Raw genomic sequence first — 21944 nt, forward strand, 5'->3', positions numbered from 1 at the left:
ATGTGTGAGTGGTAAATAAATAGCCATACTTTATTCATAGATTAATGACAATTATTAAGTATAATCGTATAATGATACGTTTAATGATGAAACACAAACGAAACCGAAAGCAAAATAAAACCCCAAAAAACAAAAACAAACCGCAAACCCCAAACCGAAACCACAACAGCAACAGCATTAGCGAAATAAATAATTAAAAATTGGGAAATATTTACATATTTTTTGCATACCTCGGACCAAGCAATGCCAACGTTCGAGTAGGAAAATCTTTCAAAAAAAAAACAAAAAACAAAAACCGTAAACAGAAAACCATAAAAAAATAAATAATAATAACAAAACACAAAAATAAATAAACACAAAACGCAGCTGTAAATATGAAAATTAATATTTATGCTAGTTAGTAAATTATACGATCCTTTGCTGGACGTGTAGAGAACTTGAACATTTCGATGGTCACGGATAAGCGGCAGGAAAAATACAATTGTGCACTGGGCCCAGCCCGGGCTTTAAAAAAAACCCCCTTTTTGGGGCAATCTTACACCGACTGATAGAAAATTTTGGGCTATATTGCCAGTTCTCGTTCAATAATCTTAAAAACAAAAAACCAAAAAACCAAAGAAGACAAAAAACAAAATGGAATGAATAACAAAAACGCTATATACATAAAAATAATTAAAATAATTCAAGAAAACATGATAAATTGAGAGCGGAAAAATATTAAATCGGAAATATTAATATCTGTATGGTTAAAGTATGAATATGATCAACATAAAGTTAAGGACAATGCTAATGTTAATTTATCGGTTTTGAAACATCAGTAAAATATCGTATTGTACCGTAAATTAAGCCATTTAGAATGAAACGTACGAATTAAAATTATTTTCCAGCTTTACAACATCCCTTTGTCTTAATTTGAGTGCCCAGGGCCTTTGAATGTCTCTTTTATCCGCATCCCGATCCTTAAGTAGGTACTCCACCAACTCCAACTTCAACCCCCACTGCATCTCCAACCATAATTCAGTGAGGGATTCCCTTTTGAAGAATTCATTTTTAAGCCGAATTGAACTAGGTATTTTTTGCTTTTGCTAATTAGCTCAAAATAAATAAACTCTGGCCATGTTCGTTTGTTTTTCAAACCCAGTTTCATAAGGCTGTGCTAACCTGATTTGTGTGATGAGTTGAAGCGGTACGAATGTTTTTTGTGCGGTTTAGTGAGGACATTTCCATAAAATTTTAAATATAAATGGGTATTTGTCTAGCGTGACGACAAACCAAGGGCATGGATTCTATTGATTGGCATTGTTTTATTATCTAGAATTTTTTAGGGAATAGGCCGCTATACTATCAATTTAATTTGATTTTCGTTATTTGGTAGTTTCCTGTATGCTCTTATTATATTGTTCCTCGGTGACCATAACGCCGTCCATATCCACAAATCGAGTGTGGGTTCCTGCTGCGATAAATCGCTTGGCAGCCTGCATATCCAATCTTGGCGCCGCCAGAGCATCGTTTATTTCCTTATCGCGGGCAAGTAATTCCTTCGTACGACCCAAATCGTGCATCACACCATGCTGAAATGGAATCACATGGTAATTGCCACTATCTAAGCTGTGCATTGGATTGCTCTCACCTTCGAGACGTCTAGACCTTGCAGTTTCAGGTATATCCAATACAACGTGCTGTTTAAATACACCAGGTAACTATCCAATTTAATTTGTTCATTTATGGTCAATGTGCGTTCTGCCTGTAGCGCAAGTGCCTTCTCCATGTCGGCTTCCAGAACTTCTATGCTACTGTAGAACGATTTCAGGATGTGTTGCATATTTTCGTCTTTCTGGAGGCTTGTGTCTAAATAGGCGTTGCATGGCAATTCTGCAGCGACAGGCTGTTTTCCTTGAGCCATGTTCTTGAAATGGAATTGAAATTGTGTGCGAATATTTACATCTAGTGCAGCCTTGCAGTGTGACCGTTCATCCACCATGAAAAAACACACATTTTCGGAGAATCATCTAAAAAGCCCCGTTTCCACTTGAACATTCTGCGCTTACACTGTACTACTCTTATTGCAATTTTGAAAATTAGCTAAATAAATTTGTAACAAACAAATTGAACATTTTCCCTCCGCTCTTAATAGTCCTTATTGAAACTAAAACCTTTGAATGCATTTAAAATTTTATTGCCCAATCTTCTCGTACACAGTACTTATGTATTCAATAATACATTCACAACGACTTATCATACGGTTTTTCAAGTTCTTGAAGTAATGGCCAATTAATTGTTATAATGAACATTTGCGAATTTTGGAAGAATATTACAATTCTTGTAAAAAAAAAGTATATGGGTTTAAAATAGATCGCATGTATTTGACCTATATTAATTACTTTACATTACAATACTTTAAGCTGTTAGCATTATGATTATGTCTTTTACGACCATTGAGTTTATTATAAATTGTCATCTTATCTTTGCAATCACACGAATACCCAGTAAAAGATTCCAGGTCGATTTTATTTATCTTATTAACAATACAGTAATTCCTTAGAGTACTGGGGCGACAAGAAACATATTTGAAATTTTTACGCAAGTTTTTAGTCATAATCCTTGATAGAATACATCTACTGTATTTTATATAATTCCTAAAGTATAATGAAGATGTATAATGAATAATGATTAAACAGTGAGTATTTTTCAACCAAGGATAAAACTGTTGCAACTTTAAAGCGTAATCAAATAAACCTAAGTAGAAATTGTATTTTGTTGACTATGTTATGACTAAAGATCCCGCACAAGCCGATGCGTACCCCGAAATGAAAGTAAGCAGCAACTGCTTGGAAATCCCTCTCTATTAATACACGCCCTACTAGTACAGCACAGCTTGGCAAACTGCGTGGTTAGATCATGTGCAGCTTCTGATCGTTGAGTTTGAAGGCCGCCGCATCGCTATGGAGGTGAAAAGGCACGATATCACCTGTTGTGGCCATATCAAATGATGGTGACATAGACGTTGCTGTAGCAGTTGCGGGACTATTGCTGCCACTGGTATTTGTGATGCCCGCCTTTAGATGTAGGCTGTCCATGGACATATGCTGAGACTGCGTGTGAGGGAGGGGATTGGAATTGGGATTCGGATTGGGATGAATATGCGGATGGGCTTGTGGATGAGTTATGCTCGCAGGGACGGTTGAGAGTTTTCCTGAGTTTGTTGTGATTATTATGTTTCCGGCATGAGAAGCACCACGTCCACGTTTCCGCTTCGGAAGAATTCCTTTTCGCGCCATATAGAAACGAATGGTTGAGACAGGAATATTAAACATATTGCTGACAGTTTGGAATGTCTCGCCCTTCGAAACACATTTTGCCGCTTGTGCTAGAGATGCTTCTGAACGACGAACGCGCTTATAAGAAGTATAGCCATCGATCGAGCTATGGCTCAGTCCTCCGGAAGTATTGGCCGATGTATCGAGATCAGTGTCAAGGCTGACAGACAAGCCGGATCCGCACGGCACTCCTGCAGCAAAACTGCTATCATTGTTTTCATCATGAGCGGCTACATAGTTGTGATCGTCCTCAACATTTGAATCCAAGTATTGCTGCTGCTGCTGAAGCTGCATTTGTATCCTGAGAAAAGATATAGTTATGCCGAGATTCTTTTTAATTTATTCCAATAACAAACCTCGCCTGCTGCAGGGATAGGTGGACATTCATTTTGTTGTCAACGGCTTGCGCAGATAGATTGCAATCCTCGAATTGCTCACCGTAGGCATTCCAATTGTTCGGCACCTCATCGCCGGAGTCGTCCTCGGTCGGGGCATTTGAGTGGCTGCCCAAAACGTTCGCAGAGGTGGCCTTAGATGGCTGTTGAGCATTACTGCCATTTATCTGAGGTCTCTGCTGCTGCTGCTGTTGCTGCTGCTGCTGCTGCTGCTGACGAACATCCGAATTCTGGCGCTTCAATACTGTGGGGTGCTGCTGGTTAGCCGCTAGCGGTGGAGCGGATGAGGTGGTTATCGTTGAGGTGGTAGAATTAGTGGCTGCATCGTCCGTCTCCGTGCTGTCCACATGCTTGAAGCTTCGGGGTGTGGATGCAGCTGGATCCTTGGCAGCCTCCAGACTCGCTTGCTGGAGTTTCTTGTAGTTTATCGGTGCCTCGGAGCCGTATAGCCCGCGAATCTGCAGTTGTTCGGCACACCGAAGCAACTGACCAAGACCGGCTTGCGTGACATTGACCTCTCCCTTGTACATGAAGTCCACGAGTGCCTGGATCTCCCATAGCTTGATCTCCCTGGGTAGTATGATAACCGGATGCTTGCAAGGGTGCTCCGCCAGTATCGCCTCAAAGTAGGTGGAACAGGCGGCCAGGACCAGACGATGACAGTGCACCTGTTGTCCCTCGCAGGCGAGTGTTACGTCCACGAATCTCTGGCCTGCCAGCAGCTGCGGAAACGCAGCTCCAATGCTGCCCAAATGGCTGTTCCAGCGTACACAAAATTCCTGGGTAGCGCCGCTCATCGTACTCAAATATAGTTCGCGCCTTTACTGTGCTCCTGAGTCTACGAAACTATCGCTCATTTAAAGATCCTTTATATCCTGCAATAAAGATGGGTGTTGAAACATGTTGGTAAGCTCAAGGTTAAATTATAACCATCATGTAAAAATCTTAAATAAGTCTATAATTAAGAGACTAGCGCATCTTGTATAGGACCTAATCTTTCTTGTAACATTTAAATTATAATAGATTATCCTTTAAAAAAAAAACGGTATTGCGAATTAAGTAAATGTTTGTAAACGATTCTATGAACTGTTTCTGTTGCATCTTTCACTTGATACTGGATTATAATAAATGATATTTTAGCAAACTATGAGAGTTCTGCCAATTTAATGTTTAAAAATTGCATTATTATTATCCCTCTTTGATTTTGTATATGCTTTTTGCATGACAGTTACGTTAATCCGAGGCTTTTATTTGCTTCCTTTTTAGCAGTCGACCACTGTATGTACATACACACACACAAACGCACGAGCATACATACAGGTGTATATGCTTATTTACATTGGAGAATCGTGCGAGTAAATAATGTCCTCAGTACGAAACTGAAGGGAAAACCATGCGAATTTTCACTTGCCATGTTTTTATGTACCCACATACATACGAACGCTTGCATAAATACATATGTACACCTCCACTGGCAATTTGCACAATTGGAATTACTTCTATATTTAGTAATAAGGATGTAAACAGTTGGATGTACGCGTTATGTACATGTATATATCCCTGCGAATCCGAATACATACCTGTTTGTTTGCAAAGGAATCGAAACTTCGCTACTTTTTGCTCTTTACTTCTCGTTTTTTGGCCGCTATGTAACACAATAGATGCGATGGCGTGAAAACGAACGAGAATTTTTATGTTAGGACTGTATGTCCTGTGCGCGTGAGCTATGTATCAATGTATCAGCGCCAGAGTCTTCTTTAAAAATACACACTATTCTTGCATCAAATCGTTCACAGCACACACGAATATGTACAATTCGGGCATTAACAAATGTCTCTATTCACAATCTCTCATCGTTTGCCGTGCGTCCCATTCAATTCGATGGTTTATTAATGTTTATTTTAACCAGAAATGCTGCGTGCGCGCGTTTTTATTTCCTTTACGGGTGTACGATTGATGTTATTGACATACTTTTAACAAATAAACACCAAACTCAAATGCCAAATCGGCTTACGTCTAATGCTACTGCCTTTTTGACCGCTGCTTTCAAACTACATTTAAATTATAAACTTAATATTGTCTTTCGCGCTGCCAGCTTCTGTAGCAATCAATTGTTATTTAAACTACGCGTTAGGCATATTGCTGGCACCTCTAAGTGTTTCATAAACGCGTTCCTGAGTAAATGGTTATTGCCTACTGTACATATGCTCTTTTATTAATTTAGTATGTTGTCAATTTTTCATATACCAAATTCATTCAATTGATTGAAATTAATAAGCTAAATTGTCTCCTGGAGAAATAACTACATATGCATTTTGATTGTGTCCATGGAAGTCCAGGTTTCATATGACGCAAATAATCGTTCCCAGTCGTTCCGCTCTTATCTCCACTAAGGGAATGCAGTTGCGTGCAATCCCATTGAGCTTAATATGCGAATAAGGTAAACGAAAACAGGTTAGTTATCAGAATGTAAAAACTAAATATTTTTGAGATAAGGCCCTAAAAGGTGGTTTTTGCAGAATTATCGATAATTATAGAAATGCCCGGAATAGTGGAAACAGTGTGTTAGCAGATACTTTTGAAATAAATATTTGGCTATTCTATATTGTTATATTTTTCCCATTATCTATTTCTGATAGATTTTGTTGTACACAAAACTTGAACATATTTTGCAATAGCTCTAACATGAAAAGTGTTTGTAGCCTAAATGTGAAGTGTGTATATTTACCATTCAGTCGACTGGTCACATCGTTCAACCCAAACTGACTCGGGAATTTTAGTGTGAGTGCTTTTATTTTTAATTGAGGTCTAAAAAAAACTTATGGAAGTTTACCACTGGGCATCCACATATGTGTGGTTATTAAGTGCTTGGCTTTGACATTGTAAATTGTGCAGTCATAACGCAGCCGAATCCGACATTATAAAATTCCCAGTTTTCTGCGTTTTGCGAAGTAAACAAATGCTGATGCCTTCCACAACTTACATATCTACATTCGTATATAGTATCAATGTCTAATATTAAAAAATATTAAAAAAAGAAAACAGTTACACAGTAAGCTTTGCCTATGATTTACCTATGATTTTGAATCCATTTGTTGCTGCCATGTAGATATACCGTTATGTCTGTCTGTAACGATATCTGTACGAATTAATTGTGTTTTACGCATTTATTTGTTTCAAATTAGAGATCAAAAACTATCCGTCCGCAATGTATTGTGATTACACGGATATAAAACGCATATTAGTACGATATGATAGAACAGAATCATAGTATAAGTCTAGTTAGCTGTCGAAAATGTTTTCTACAGCATCCACAACTAAACTTACACTTGGTAACAAAAACGGAAATACAAATTTTAAAGAACTTCCCAAAAAATAATTTTATCTCGACGAACCAACAAATGCGTCCATTTTATTACTCACGCCGTTTTTCTAATATTTGCATTTCTCAGCGGTTATCTTTTAAGACCCCTAAAACTGAATCTCATCGACAAATAACAACCTCGTAAGTCTGTGCCCAGTAAATCTTTATTTATTGGCGAATGCAATAATACTTTCGCACACAGTTGGATTTGCTTGATTATTTAATCAATTTTCTTTACGTACTATATGCCTCGGTCACTATGGAATCTTATAGAATAGGAATATGTATTATAAAGTCGAGAAAAAGGTTTCTAGTTCTAAAGAATCATTAAAGAAGATTGATATAGAACAGTAACAAGCTCGTTATCTTGTAGAGAATCCTTAACATCGCTAAGTACCATATTTACTCTCGAAACTTCACGCTAATTAGGCATATGTACATATACACACATACTTCACAGGGCAGAAATAGCTTATTGTTCGTATATTACTCACTCCTATTACTTAGTTTCTATGTTAAGATCTTCCACATTTCTGACCTCTGTTTCATTGCAGGATATCATCAGTTGAAAACTATGACTTTCACGACCAACAAATGTGATCTGTAAACTTAAAAGAATACCGAACCGATTTACTGATTTTAAGGAGACGTATGCGATAATTTGTATTGAAGAAGTCCGCACACAAATCTAACCATGCGAAAGAATACCATTTGGAACTACTCTTTCATATTCTTATGCTGTGTGCTGAAAAGCATAAGTACGCTAGATCATGGCCCGCACACAGTATCCGTCGATTCGAATCGATACAACACACAGCATCAGTATAAGCAAAATCCCAATGTTGCCTCACGTCACTCATCTCACGAATCTGGTCAGAGTTTACACAATTCCCAATCGGAACATGTCACCCATATCGCCGCATCGCACGCCGGAAGCGGCGGAGAGCACTCCACTCATCTGGCGCAAAATCTGCACAGGAGCTCATATAATCTTCTGAGCGAGGCCATGTCCCAGGCTGTCAGCAATGAATTTAGTAAGTTGTGCACGCAGCAAAGCACATTCTAATCGGATCTGCCAAAACAAGTCATTAATAGCATGTGCTGAGTCAATGCATTAGCTTAAGTTTGCAAGTTAAGAAGAGCATCCAATTTGTTAGCTATTTCTTCGCCTATGAGGTAGATTTAAAGCATGTTTAAGGATATTTAGAGCTATTTATAATCACTTAACTTGATATACCCTAGCAGCGGGTCCTTATCAATTTGGTCAGACGCTTGCAACGCCGCGAAGAGTATTCCAATCTTGTAACGTAGATGATATAGTATATATAATATAAGCATGTCCGTATGTTTGTCTGTCTGTCTGTCGTTGAGCAAACCAGTAACTCAATTTTGAAGCCATCTGGTTGAAACTTTAAATATAGTCTTCTTTCTATTGCAGGTAGTATATAGGTCGAAACAGCCGAGATCAGACGACTATTTCATATAGCTGCCATATGAACGATCGGACTATTTATAGGACAATCTGGCCAAATTGGTAAAACGTCGTTGTTTTTTTTTTTTTTTTTTTTTTTGAGTAATTACATTTTTTTTTTCATAACTTATTTGCTTTATTTGATTTATATTTCTTATCTTTCTTAAATCAATACTCTATGTAAATTCGTTTTGTAGGAGTTCAGTAATTTATTTTTCATAGTATAATTTCCGATGCCTATATTATATGGGAATTTTCAGACCGATTTTAGGACAAGATTGCAAATTGTGGGAAAATCGGACGATTATAACAACCTGCACTTTTTCATTTTTAACTGCATCGGTACTTGAACTTTGGCTCGCCAAAGTTACCTTTTCGTTATTATTTTTTCTGTTATAACACGCTTGTGCTAGCTATCATCTGAAGAACGGGTTTTAACAGTATGTATTATTATGTTTTAGTTTAAATAGCCTTCTGTGGATTACATTTAATAGCATTTTTGTATATTTTGTTAACCGAAGCACTCTCAACAGGTTCTATGGGAAGTGGTTCAGCGGATGGAGCGTGTGCTGCGGATGATTTTGATTGCTACAGTGGAAGTGTTCAGGATCGCTTTGGCATGGAGGCTATTGCAAGCTTGCATCGCCAGCTGGATGATGACGATAATGGAAACATCGATCTGAGCGAGTCCGATGACGTATGTAATTAAGCCATTTGAACTGAAAGTGCAAAGTATATGAGAATCATTTTTCCATGACTACAAATCGCAGTTCGTTAAGCTGTCACAAATTATACCCGATACTAGAAAGCATATAGAAATTTCATTATTCGCTGAATATCGACATTTTAAAACTCTAATTAGAAGATAGAGGCGTGCGTTTTTGTTTCGCAAAGAATGTATCTAAAAATTCGTAATTTCAAATTATCTTTTAAATTATTAAAGCACTAGTATATTTTTAATTTTATTATATTTGGTACAGACTATACATTTTTAACGACTGCATATATTTTTTGTTTAATTCGTTAACTAAAAATATAATGTATATGTAAATAGTTAAATATTACAGTAATATATGAAACTCGGCTTGCCGAACTAAGCTTCCTTTCTTGTTACTCGATAATAATTTCGATAAGAATATTATAATTAGTAACGATCAATGAACCAATCAACTTACATTATTGACAGATATATATTGTATAATATCGTTCATTTTTGATATCATCGTTCATTCTGCTTGACCTTTAATGTAGGACACCCTTTGTTACTTCATTTTCCATTATTAATTTTAAATTTTCAACATATCATATCCTTTATTTTATTTTTTCCCATCTCTAAACGGATTATTCCAGTTTTTGCGGGAGGAGTTGAAGTACGATTCGGGCTATGAAAAGCGGCAGAAAGCGTTTCACTTCAATGACGATATGCATATATCGGTCAAAGAACTTTGGGAGGCTTGGTTGAGATCGGAGGTGCACAATTGGACCATCGAACAGACCACTGATTGGTTGGCGCAGTCCGTTCAGCTGCCCCAATACGTTGATCTGTTCAAATTACACAAGGTTACTGGAGCTGCTTTGCCAAGGTAGGCTATAAATCATTTTTAGTTTGAGTTCTCAATTATTTTCATCATTTTAATGACTTTGAGTTTATTTGTCCCATTTATGAATAAGTTGTGCATCGTTATCCATAACTATAGGTTGTTTTAATACGCGTCAAAAATTCAAAAACTAAATGGCAATTGTAGAAACCAAGAAAGGAAGCTATCTTTGGCAAGCCAAAGTTTATATGTATTAATTAAACTATCCTATGTTTCCCCTTAGGTGTCTTATTCTTTTGAAGAACTACTTATTCGTTTGGAAAAAGTTAATCAATTTTAAAATTTGATTTGTTGAATTATCTAATATATTATACTTGATGCACCTCACATTCTTTCCGATTATATTCGGCGTTTTAGATTGGCTGTGAATAATCTTCAGTATGTGGGCAATGTACTTGGAATCAAAGATCCTATACACAAACAAAAAATCTCACTAAAGGCAATGGATGTTGTTCTGTTTGGACCACCGCGAGGTAAGAAGCTAATAGTTGCACGTAGTATATAAAGTACTTATTAAAATACATATGTCATTCAATAGAAACTGGTACCCGCTGGAAGGACTACATACTGGTTACATTGTTGCTTAGTGCTATCATTGGATGTTGGTACGCCTACCAGCAAAATAAGAATGCCAAACGTCATCTTCGTCGAATGGCCCAGGATATGGAGGGGTTGCAGAGGGCTGAGCAAAGTCTACAGGAGATGCAGAAGGTTGGTACCATAAAAGTTTATATAGATCGCTTGTTGAATTAATGCATTGCTTTAGGAACTAGAACGAGCCAGAATGGAACAGGAAAATGTGGCAACAGAAAAACTAGATTTGGAGCGGCGTCTTAAAGAAGCACCCACCCTCAGTTCATCAAACTCGGATTTGGAAGTTCAGCAGTTGAAAAAAGAAATCGAGATGTTGCGCAACGAATTGTCTCGTGCCGAATTCGAACTAGTGGACAACTGCTGGTCACCGCCGCCACAACTGCAATCATGGCTCCAATACACATATGAACTAGAAAGTAAGAATCATCAGAAGAAGCGCACATCGGCTGAGAAACAGCTACAGTCGGCCAGAGAGGCTTGTGAGAAGTTGCGTAAGAAACGATCAAGTTTGGTGGGTGCGTTTGTTTCCACGCACGGAAAGAGTATTGATGATGTGGATCGGTCCATTGTTGAGGCACGGAATGCACTCGGAGATGTAACAAACGAGCTGCAAGAACGACTGCATCGCTGGAAGCAAATCGAGACGTGCCTTGGCTTAAACATTGTTAATAACAATGGTCTACCCTACTTGGAGAATGTTCTGTATGGCCGAAATGGGGGCTTACAAAGTTCCATGGGCATGAGTTCAACCAAGGGGTCTAGAAGTGCGTATATATTTACATTATATCATGTTGAAACTCATTAATATTCGTTATCTTTCGTCGACAGCACGTATCACCAACAGCACCGAAGATCTGGACGATGAGTCCATACAAGGTAAGCTGAATTTTGAGAACTTTTCGCTGCTTGCCACGGAATAAGGCTTGTGCGCTCGGTCTGTGAGGACAATAAAACCCAGCTCTTCAGAAAAGCATACTACTTGACGAACTAAATAAAATTATAAAACCGCTTATTGAACCCTGAATGAAATCTGTTTTACATTAAGCTACTGTATTAATGAAGGTCATATAACATTATGTGTGTGTATGATATTTTAATCTTTATATTTGTAATATATCCATTTTATTTTTGATGTATACAAAATGTCATCTACTTAATTTTTTGTCAAAAACAACGAATACTATAAAACCATGCTGAGTTTTGTACGTAAGAATGAACTTATGAATGGTGGTCCACTTAGTGGATTATTTAAATAAAGAAATAAAGTATTAAAGGGGCCAGTATTGATTTGTTTATCAAATTTCAAAAAGCTTTTTTCGTGGGCAGGCCTTTTTTTTTCTTTAGTTCTCTTCTAAAGGCGGAAGAAGAAAAGTTTCTAACCTTTCATGATTACAGGTTTCGGAATTCCATAACGGACAAACCCTGACACTCTCTACTGGTCCACCGAGCCGGCTTACCTTCGATCCTCGCCCTTTATATTTATTTTGAATAACAAAGCTTTCGCCTTGGCACGAACTTGGTTGGCATTTTCCACCTATCAGATGTCTGTAATCGGCAATCAGCTGACCAGAGATGCGTTATGGATGACTGAAGAAACTCTTCTGGCGACCGGCAGTATGTTCACCTCACCCGATCCATATTCCTTAGGAAAACATTACTTAATTTATTATTGATTTCATTTGATTCGAATAAATTTTTAGACTTTACCCTCGACTTCTTTTCTTTCTCATTTTTTTTGACTCTCTAAATTTGTATTGTTTAAGTTCAAGGAAATAAAATGTTATCGATAACAATTGCAAGAATTCTTAAGATAAAATGTTTTAGTTCTAACAAGGTATATATTGTATTATCCACTTTATTATTCCCATGTTATAATAAACATTTTAATAAGTCCAAAAGGAATATTTCGACAGCTGAGTGTTTGGGAACGAATGGTATTTTTATTGAATGTGAAACACGTGTTTTCAATGGTTGCAGCTCTGCAGTTTTTGCATAATGCAATACTCTCACATAGAACTACTAAAGGGAATGAATGACATCTTTTGAATATGTGAAACACCAGCTGTTATATAGTTATATAAGAATTAAATACGTATGTAATTAATTATATTAATGTATGTGGTATGACTATTTTATTTTTTTTAGTCATTAAACTGGATCTTAAATACGCGTATAAAGCGTATTCATGAGATTTAGAAAATTCTCTACGCTGGCATAACCATTTTTATAATCCAGTATCCCTGTCAAAATAAATCGTGTAGTGTTGTTCATTGTTCACATACGCTACATCAGTTCATTACAGCTCCTACAGCCTCTCCCAATTCAGTAACTTTAAATTATTAGTTAGCAGAAATTCCTGAGAAATTTCCCTTTCTGGCCCTTATCCTTGCCAACCAAAAATTCGCCACCGTGATAATAAGGCGTTTCTGCGTCTGCAGTTCAACAAGTGCAAGAGTACCGCGACTATTTCAAATTTGATTGTTTTGGTCACACTTGTTTGTTTGTTTCCACAATTGACAAGTTTATTTTTAAGGAAATTCCGGTGTTCATCGTTATGGTATGTATTTAATGCGCCTTGCTGACTTAGAGTATGTAAATATAAGAGAATTAATGGCGTTTGTAGGATATACAACAACTGGAGGTGCTTTGCAAGCAACTCTACGAAGCCACAGACATAAGAATCCGTGCCGAGGCGGAAAAAGCCCTAGTCACATTTGTAAGCAGCCAGGATGCGCTGCCCAAATGCCAGTTGCTGCTGGACAGAGCCGATTCCAGCTATGCCCAGTTGCTGGCCGCCTCCACACTCACCAAACTCATTCAGGGATTGAGTCTGGAGCAGCGGATCGACATTCGCAGCTATGCCCTTAACTATCTGGCCACCGTGCCCAACCTGCAGCACTTCGTGGTCCAGGCCTTGGTTACTCTGCTGGCGAAGATCACAAAGTTCGGATGGTTCGATTCGTTCAAGGAGGAAATGGTGTTCCAAAACCTCTTGGAAGATGTCAAGAAGTTCTTGCAGGTATCCCGTATATTCTTCGTTGTTAAAGAACTATTGCTAACTCGAATGATTAATCGATTTTAGGGCTCCGTTGAGCACTGCACTATTGGCGTCCAAATTCTTTCACAACTGGTTTGTGAGATGAACTCAGTTGTCGAGATGGACGTGCACTTGTCCTTCTCCAAAAATCGCAAAATAGCCACATCCTATCGGGACCAGCAACTGTTTGAAACATTTTTGCTATCCTGCTCTCTGCTGATCACGGCCCGTGATAATAGCAAAAACATTAACTTCATGGACGAGTCGCAGAAAGCGTGAGTTAACTATGCTGTAGAATATTATCCAATAGGTCAGACTAAGATTTGTTTTAATGTATAAAAAGGTGACCTACATCACTGCTATCCTATTAAAACTGAAAGGGCACCTTTATGTGCCTTCATGATTAGGATTTAACTATTACTACTCGGAAATGATTTTACATGATTATTTAATTTTGTTATTTTAGGTTAATATCACACGTCTTACGTCTGACGAAAAATTGTCTGAGCTTCGACTTCATTGGCAGTTCCACAGATGAATCCGCGGATGATATGAACAACGTTCAGGTATGTATGGAAAAGCATCTAATATATTTGGATTCTCTATTAAATTTACCTTGTACGTAGATACCCACAGCTTGGCGTCCTGCATTCTTAGATTCGAACACACTTAAACTTTTTTTTGATTTATACCAAATTCTGCCCAATGGTTTAGCTAGCTACTCCATATCCTGCCTGGTTCAAATGACATCTGTGCGTCGCTCTCTTTTTAGTAATTCTGAGAGAACAAAATTTCTAACGCACTTGGTCGAAGGTGTTAGAGACATTTTAAATACCCTACACGTAAGTACTCGAAGAAAAGCTATCTCAGACAAATTTCGCTAACGTTTTCTTACAGGGCTTGAGTGACCCAGATAACTATCACGAGTTCTGCCGGTTGTTGGCTCGCCTTAAGTCTAATTATCAATTGGGTGAACTTATAGCGGTCCCATGTTATGCAGAAGCAATCCAACTGATAGCTAAGTTTACTGTCCAATCCCTTCATGTATGTACTAAAATCTTGTGGGCCTGGTAAAATGTTACCCCCATTCTCTACCCTTAGGTATGGCTGTTTGCACCGAACAGTGTACATTACTTACTCACTCTTTGGCAACGTATGGTTGCGTCTGTACCATATGTAAAGTCCCCCGATCCGCATTTGCTAGGTACTTACACCCCGGAGGTTATCAAGGCGTATATTGACTCGCGCCTGGATGCTGTTCCTGTAATTGTGCGTGACAATTTGGATGATCCACTAGACGATCTGTGCATGGTGCAGCAACAGCTGGAGCAATTGTCGGTAATCGAAAGGTGCGAATATAACAAGACGTGTAGTCTTCTTGTCCAGCACTTCGATCAGAAGGCCCGAGAGTATGAGAATCTGCTGCAGACGCCAAACGCCAATACCATAGATATTACCATACACGAGCTACAATTAACGTGGTTGGTGTATATAATCGGTTCGGCCATAGTGGGTCGTATTTCCGTAACGACGAGCGATGAGCATGACACAATGGACGCGGAGCTCGTGATAAGAGTACTGCAACTGATGAGTCTCACCGATGCTCGATTGCCCCAAGCTGGTTGCGAAAAGCTGGAGCTGGCGATACTGAGCTTTTTGGACCAGGTTCGAAAAATGCACAGCAGCGAGCAGGCGCAAAAAGCCAATTTGAACAAGAGACTTAGCGAGGTATTTGGACTGAGCGACGAGCAAATGCTTTTAAGTTTTATTAATCGCAAAATGTAAGTATTTTATATTTTAAAATTAATCGACCTAATCGATCTAACATTACGTGCATCTCTCAGCATTACAAATTTAAAGTTTTGGGGACGCTCAGAGCCGATTATCACCAAAACCCTGATGTTATTATCCGATCTCTCTGTGCATTTTAATTCTGTGCGCAAGCTGGCACGTCTAGAAGAAGTTCAGTTTATGCTTACACATCACACAAGCGAACATTTCCCATTCCTAGGAACGAATTCCACTTTGAGCGAGATGAGATGTCGCACAATGTTCTATACTTCATTAGGCCGATTGCTGATGTTCGATTTGGGCGAGGATGAAGAAAGATTCTACAATTTCTTGGAACCTTTAACAAGTTAGTTTATGAATTGATAATCATTTGAAAATCCCCCATTTAATTCTCACATTCTCAAATACTAATATATGTATTTGTTACCTAGATCAATTCGAATCCCTTGGCTCTGTGCTGATGGACAATAACATATTTTCTAACGAAGAGGCTAAGAAGGCCATTATTGGTTTGGCTCGAGACCTCCGTGGATTAGCGCTTCCGCTCAACGCGCGCATTCAATACACCATGCTTTTTGAATGGTTGTATTATGCGGACTATTTGCCCATACTATTGCGTGCAATGGAACTGTGGGCTCACGATCCTGCCGTTACGACACCAATTCTCAAATTGTTTGCCGAGCTGGTGCATTGCCGCACCCAAAGACTGGCAGGCAATGTATCCAGCCCAATGGGCATTCTCCTATTCCGCGAGGCTTCGAAACTAATTTGTATATACGGCAATCGCATTCTCCATCAAGAAGTTCCACGTGATCAACTTTACCCGATGAGACTTAAGGGAATTGCCATATGCTTCTTAATCTTAAAAAACTCACTTGGCGGCAACTATGTCAATTGTGGAGTATTCAAGTTGTACGGAGATGATACATTGGATAGTGTACTTAATATTATTGCCAAGTTGATTCTCACCATAGAACAGAGCGATTTACTTGTAAGTAACTTTATGATACAGTTCATTAATTATTGTAAAACTAATTGTAAAATTGCAGGAATACCCTAAATTATCAACGGCGTACTACAACTTACTAAATTGTCTGTCCCAAGATCACGTTTCCTATTTGGCTGCTTTGGAGCCTGCTGCTTTCGTTTACATTTTGAAAAGTCTTACCAAAGGACTGGCCGCACTAGGTGTGTCCACAGTTATAGTCATTAGTATATAGTATATTAGTAACACAAATCTAATTTCAGACTCGGCCATTTATATAAGTTGCTGCACAATTTTGGATAGTATTGTTTCGTACATTTTTAAGCAGCTCCAGATGAAAGGTAAGCTGTAAAACATAAAATGTTAAGATTTCAAACCTAAAATCTATACATTTTGTAGTTTCCACATTTCCAAACAAAAAGCTCCGTAGCTTAAATCAAGAAAATGCGCAATTCCTAAAGGTTTGTATGAAAAGAAAGAACGCGGAGCTCTATTTAATTATTTGTTTCCTCTCAGGTTGTTGAAATGAATTCTGAGTTACTCCAGAGTATGATGTCCTCATTGCTGAACAACGTTTTGGCAGAGGATTGTCGAAACCAGTGGTCCATGTCGCGTCCGTTGCTGGTTCTCATATTACTTTATGAGGACTATTACCGGTAAAAATATTAAACTATATCTCACAGCAATAATTAAGAATATAACCTGACCGAATACCATTTCTTTAATTATTGTATTAGATCCTTGAAGGATAGAATTATCTGTGGTCAACCAATTGAGAAGCAACAGACAATGGCGCAATGGTTCGATGATCTGATGGTCGGAATTGAGCGAAATGTTTCCAGTAAAAACAAAGAAAAGTGAGTCGTGTACAACTCGCCCATCTGCTGTTGCATTAATGCTAACAATGAACTTCTAGATTCACACAAAATTTGTCAACATTTCGGCGCGATGTAGTTAACCTGCCAAAGTCCGCAACAGGTGTGTAATCTTACCTATCATTATTTTTTTGCTCCGCTTTCAAATGTTATTTTAAACTATGACAAATTTGTAAGTTACATAGGCGGTGCTGATTATTTCGCGACAAACGCATCTTCAGCAGCGGATCAAAATGCGAATTCCGGGAACCATTCCATGGTTCGGGTATGTCCGGTTGTGCATTAGTGTTTTTATTTTTCCGACAGTATTTTACACAACTAAATGAGGAAATTCCTACAGAAACGAAAACGTGGGAAAGTAAAAATATCGGCGCCGATCAAGAGGAAAATTTGGGGTAAAAGGGTTCCATTTGGCAAATAATAGAAGTTTTCTTTCTGCAGTATTTCATTCACTAAATTTTGTAAATTATTGTAATATACGAATGCCCGAAAATACCTGAGCTCCTAATATTGATTTTGTGACTTTTGGCCAGCGTTTTCGTGTGATCGACCAATGTGCGGCGGTGGATTCGAACCCAGTGAGCCTGAGTCCTCGTCACATTAGTGCTAACGGAGAGCTCGAGGAGCATTGGTGGTTATTCGATTGAATTGAAGAAGTGGATTGACAATGGATGCAGGATTATATATAGAATCGCTAGACGTAAGACTAGCTATAAGCGACTTGGATTAGTAAACAGTAGAAACTAATAATCAGTGCGTTCTCAATGGAAAATTGGGCGGTCATATCGATCATAAAGCAGAATAGTCACATCATTCGCACATTCGCCAAAATTAATTTTGGATCTTACCTTGATTTATTGATCAAAACCAGCGGGTGGGAGAGAAGAGCAGAAAAATGAGTCGTGCTAATGATTCAGGTACGCCCAAATACTATGGCGAAGTCAATCTTTATTATGGAGGTTATAAAAAGTCGTATTTGGGTCTCATGGTTCTGTTTGGGAATTCTAGGGGAATTGATTACTCGTTCACGTTATATATATCATTCCAGAATATAAAACAGCCAGTAGCCAAGATTGAACGCAAGAAAACTAATCGGAAATATCATTCGGGAGTATTTGTCAATAATATTGACATCTTTGATCTTCGGTATGGTGGCCTTAATAGCAGAGGCACCTCTCTTGAGTGCATGCAACATGCGTGGGCGGGTGGAGATTCCTATAAATCGGATTTCAGTATCAGTTACGATAAGCTAATATAAGGTTAACTCTCATGCTTACCCCTCTGGGCGCGACGTCTAAGCTGGCTGTGCCCGGTGCCGTAGTTACGAGTTATTCGAAAACTTGGGGGGAACTTTCCTAAATTCATGGTCTCGGTGCCGATGGAGTCGAGGGTGGCATTGTAGGTACCTCTTCGCAAAGAAGGTATAGGACTCATTCGGACGTCCTGCAGCTCGATAATGTCCTCTGTCGTTGAACACGTCTCGGATCTTTCACTCTTTCCTGTGGAAGTGGGTTGTTTAAACATTGGGTATATACGAGTATTGCACCAATTGTAGTGTAGACCTACCGATCTTGCCTGGACAACATTCTTTGACCTTCTTTATTTTCTTTTTAGCCCTTTTGCCCCAGTAAGTATAGTTAACGGCAGCGTATTCCAGGAGGGCTGCGAACACGAAAACGAAGCACATGACCAGATAAATGTCGATCGCCTTCACATACGATATACGCGGCAGTGAGCTGCGAACACCCGTGCTGATGGTGGTCATGGTGAGCACCGTGGTGATACCCAATGCAACCCGGGCACTTGTCGCCTCGTGGTTAATCCAGAACGAGACCCACGACAGCATTACGATCAGAATGCTGGGCAGATAGGTCTGGAATACAAAGTATCCGATATTCCGTTGCAGTTTGAATGAAAGCGAGAGGCGCTGATAGACTCCAGTGGCCAGCCGCTCCTTCCGGTCATTGGTCTCGTACCCAATGATGGTGAACTGTGGCAGCTCCGCATCCTCCACTCCGCGCACTGGCGTTGGCTTCCAGTACATGACCACATCGCTGACAGTATATCCATCTGCCAAGTTGAAGTATTTTAAACGTATAATTTAATTATTAGTGATAAAATAGTTTACGTGTTTATTTTATGTTTTGGATCTGATTATAACAACTATTATATGTATATCTAGCCTCCTCATTTATTACTTTTTTGCTTTAAGTTTTTTTGTATTCTGTTATACTACATTCTCAAAAAAGTATTCTTAAATATCTTCTGTGTGAAAAAGGGCTGCAAATGGTTTGTTGAAAAGCATATGGGTTAATCAAATCAAACAATCTCAAGATCTCTGTTTCCAAATTGGATTTTATAAAGTATATGCATATTTTATAAGCCCAGGTTAATCCATCAACCATGTAAATAAAGGATCACTTACAGCTCTCAATTTCCACAGTGCAATTCTGGGAGTCCAATGGATAGTAGTGCAGGTCCATCATGCAGGCGAGTGTTGTGGTGAACCTCATGCCATAAGTAACAGCTCCATCGCCGCCAAGCCTCACCAGTTTATTCCTTTCGGTGACATCGTGCAGAAAACTAAAACCGAACAGTTTAGAAATTGCATGAAAAATAACTGGCTTTGCTGCACCTGTTTTTATCATTGGCGAAAAACGTATCCGGTACCCATATCTTTTCAGCAAAGTCTCCGGATAATGTAAGCACATCGCTTATGCCGTCGTCATTCTCGTCGTCGAAATATTGTCCAAAGATATTAAATGCCAAACGCTCGTCGCGCCAGTACTGATTTAAATACATTGTTATCGTATAATCCTAATGATTTGATGACACAAATGCAATTAGAATTATCTTTTACCATCATAGTGCTGCATACACCTACCATGTTAACTTCTGATATGGCATCAAAGCTGGCTATGGTCAAATCCATGCCGACGTGTAGGGGCTCTCCTCCGAAATTGGGCCTGAGTCGAATATCGTATCCTTGCAGTATGTTTGATATTGTTTGGGTGACATTCTCCAGGCGGCCAGCTAGTACATCCTTTCGAATACATCTGGAAAAATGTATTCGAATTATTAGGTATAAATTGTTCTATTCATTTTCAATTTGAAGTATCCCAGAATGTCCCATCTGTTTTTTTATATAAAAATCACCAGTAATGATAATTGACAATTTGGTTAAACTACTCAGTCACATACCGAATCAATTGTAGCTGGGCGCCCAGTAGGAAAAAGAACAGACTACAGGATACTCCGACGCGCGTAAAACATGTCATATTGACAGCTTTTGCTTGTGTCGTTTGTTGGGTCTCAACTTTTTGGAATCGATTGCGCTGTCATTTCCAGCTTTTGGTCTCGCATCGTGGTAGCAGAATCAAAGGCATCTGGCTGTCTTATCGTGCCATGTTTCAAAAAGCTGTGGATGACAAGGTATTCGTGGTTTTATAGTCTTACTGAAAAGAATAATAATGAACGGCAAATATGTACAAAGCCCCATTGCAAGTAAACAAAATAAACAGGAAATTGTACCAAATTTGCGGCGAATTCTTCAGCACTTGCTTTATTATCGCTGACCAATTAAGAACGCGAATTCTTCAGCGATGGCTTAGGTATCAATAAAAGTGCAAGCAAAATAAGAACAATAGTAGTATGCACTGCAGTCCTATCGGATACACGGCACTTAAGTTCTTTATATTATGTAACATGAGCGAAACAATTATTGTGAAGATTTTAATTGCACCATAATTATGTCCTTAAACTAATTGCTGGTCTTAAAACACCTGAACAAGGTGGCAACGCCAAGCGAGTGTCCTTGTTACACGCCGACTTTTTTAGATTTTCTACCGAACACATTTTTCGAGGTCTCGCTTTTCATAACAACTATTGGGCCAGTTAATATTTTCGAAATGAAAAAATATTATTCAAACACCAGTTTTTTAATGCCCACGAAATAATGCCTTGTATGCGAGCTTGCACATTTAAAAAAGAAGCCGATTTGGATAAGCGAATGCATTATGTTGATATTGGGGCACGTTACAATCGAATGCAAACAATTCAAGCTACTTGTGCATTTGGGGCACCACTTCCAGTTCCTCTTCCCTTTTCAGCCATATCAATATCAACCAGCACTAGTACGCGAATAAAACGCGAATTCGCAAACGCATTGGCAAACTTTATCACTTTATCGCTGCTGCGCCTCCCTCTCCCGCTCGCACCTCGTTTTCCCGTCTGTCAGTATTTTTGTATATTTGTATTTTGTATGGTCCTTTGGTTCACGCGTAGCCTCGAACTGCTGCGAACTGCGTGCGAGCACCCACAGTATCTATATCTATCTAATGAATAATTGCTTATAGAGATGCTTGTGCGGGAGCTTCTCGGGTGAGTTCATTTCGCTCGGCTTGACCTGCATTGCGCATCCCTATTATCCAAGTCGGTTCGTGTTATCAAATACATACGTAGGCCTGTGCTTTCCGTGGATGTCCTTTTCGCCTTCAGATTTGGCAATGAGGCTGTGC

General features: G+C 38.8%; 5 protein-coding genes and 1 long non-coding RNA gene across 16 annotated transcripts; 2 read left to right on the forward strand and 4 right to left on the reverse strand.

The window, feature by feature from the left end:
- Positions 1 to 1284: 1284 nt before the first annotated feature.
- LOC6550617 (nuclear nucleic acid-binding protein C1D) lies at positions 1285 to 2001 on the reverse strand. The gene is made up of 2 exons (XM_001977966.3): positions 1631 to 2001; positions 1285 to 1571 (listed from the first exon to the last, which is right to left on the reverse strand). Exons 1-2 carry the CDS (start codon positions 1979 to 1981, stop codon positions 1365 to 1367), a joined length of 558 nt encoding a protein of 185 aa, XP_001978002.2. The 5' UTR covers positions 1982 to 2001; the 3' UTR covers positions 1285 to 1364.
- Positions 2002 to 2501: 500 nt separating this feature from the next.
- LOC6550618 (protein jim lovell) lies at positions 2502 to 6058 on the reverse strand. The gene is made up of 3 exons (XM_001977967.3): positions 5293 to 6058; positions 3674 to 4587; positions 2502 to 3618 (listed from the first exon to the last, which is right to left on the reverse strand). The coding sequence occupies exons 2-3, from the start codon at positions 4507 to 4509 to the stop codon at positions 2892 to 2894; spliced, it is 1563 nt and encodes a 520-aa protein (XP_001978003.1). The 5' UTR covers positions 4510 to 4587; positions 5293 to 6058; the 3' UTR covers positions 2502 to 2891.
- Positions 6059 to 6275: 217 nt separating this feature from the next.
- LOC6550619 (stromal interaction molecule homolog) lies at positions 6276 to 12224 on the forward strand. 7 transcript variants are annotated; one of them, XM_001977968.3, is made up of 9 exons: positions 6281 to 6493; positions 7631 to 8110; positions 9081 to 9244; positions 9898 to 10130; positions 10503 to 10618; positions 10684 to 10856; positions 10912 to 11503; positions 11568 to 11615; positions 12135 to 12224. In XM_001977968.3, the coding sequence occupies exons 2-9, from the start codon at positions 7771 to 7773 to the stop codon at positions 12149 to 12151; spliced, it is 1683 nt and encodes a 560-aa protein (XP_001978004.3). In that variant the 5' UTR covers positions 6281 to 6493; positions 7631 to 7770; the 3' UTR covers positions 12152 to 12224. The 7 variants fall into 7 exon arrangements, with proteins under 7 accessions (XP_026837336.1, XP_015011262.2, XP_001978004.3 ...); XM_026981535.1 differs by lacking the exon at positions 12135 to 12224 and having other exon boundaries at positions 6276 to 6764; positions 11568 to 11815; XM_015155776.2 differs by lacking the exon at positions 12135 to 12224 and having other exon boundaries at positions 6276 to 6663; positions 11568 to 11815.
- On the reverse strand, positions 8980 to 12669 carry LOC113564480. The gene is made up of 3 exons (XR_003408005.1): positions 12447 to 12669; positions 12197 to 12381; positions 8980 to 9266 (listed from the first exon to the last, which is right to left on the reverse strand). It is a non-coding gene; the product is annotated as an uncharacterized LOC113564480 (long non-coding RNA).
- Positions 12670 to 13198: 529 nt separating this feature from the next.
- LOC6550620 (ran-binding protein 16) lies at positions 13199 to 19119 on the forward strand. Of its 5 annotated transcripts, none has more exons than XM_015155779.2 (17): positions 13199 to 13296; positions 13363 to 13758; positions 13822 to 14051; positions 14243 to 14342; positions 14403 to 14618; positions 14674 to 14820; positions 14878 to 15557; positions 15621 to 15913; positions 15999 to 16558; positions 16617 to 16755; positions 16816 to 16893; positions 16952 to 17013; positions 17069 to 17208; positions 17290 to 17409; positions 17469 to 17530; positions 17613 to 17692; positions 17961 to 18174. In XM_015155779.2, exons 1-17 carry the CDS (start codon positions 13294 to 13296, stop codon positions 18072 to 18074), a joined length of 3420 nt encoding a protein of 1139 aa, XP_015011265.1. In that variant the 5' UTR covers positions 13199 to 13293; the 3' UTR covers positions 18075 to 18174. The 5 variants fall into 5 exon arrangements, with proteins under 5 accessions (XP_015011265.1, XP_026837804.1, XP_015011264.1 ...); XM_026982003.1 differs by having other exon boundaries at positions 17768 to 18024; XM_015155778.2 differs by lacking the exons at positions 17613 to 17692; positions 17961 to 18174 and adding an exon at positions 19042 to 19119.
- LOC6550621 (gamma-aminobutyric acid receptor subunit beta-like) lies at positions 18340 to 21823 on the reverse strand. The gene is made up of 8 exons (XM_015155226.2): positions 21645 to 21823; positions 20629 to 20845; positions 20312 to 20483; positions 20063 to 20244; positions 19853 to 20010; positions 18994 to 19497; positions 18705 to 18926; positions 18340 to 18642 (listed from the first exon to the last, which is right to left on the reverse strand). Exons 2-8 carry the CDS (start codon positions 20703 to 20705, stop codon positions 18467 to 18469), a joined length of 1491 nt encoding a protein of 496 aa, XP_015010712.1. The 5' UTR covers positions 20706 to 20845; positions 21645 to 21823; the 3' UTR covers positions 18340 to 18466.
- Positions 21824 to 21944: the final 121 nt, after the last annotated feature.

Source organism: Drosophila erecta, unplaced genomic scaffold (assembly GCF_003286155.1).
Source record: "Drosophila erecta strain 14021-0224.00,06,07 unplaced genomic scaffold, DereRS2 tig00000126-arrow-pilon, whole genome shotgun sequence".
NCBI classification, from domain to species: Eukaryota; Metazoa; Arthropoda; class Insecta; order Diptera; family Drosophilidae; genus Drosophila; species Drosophila erecta.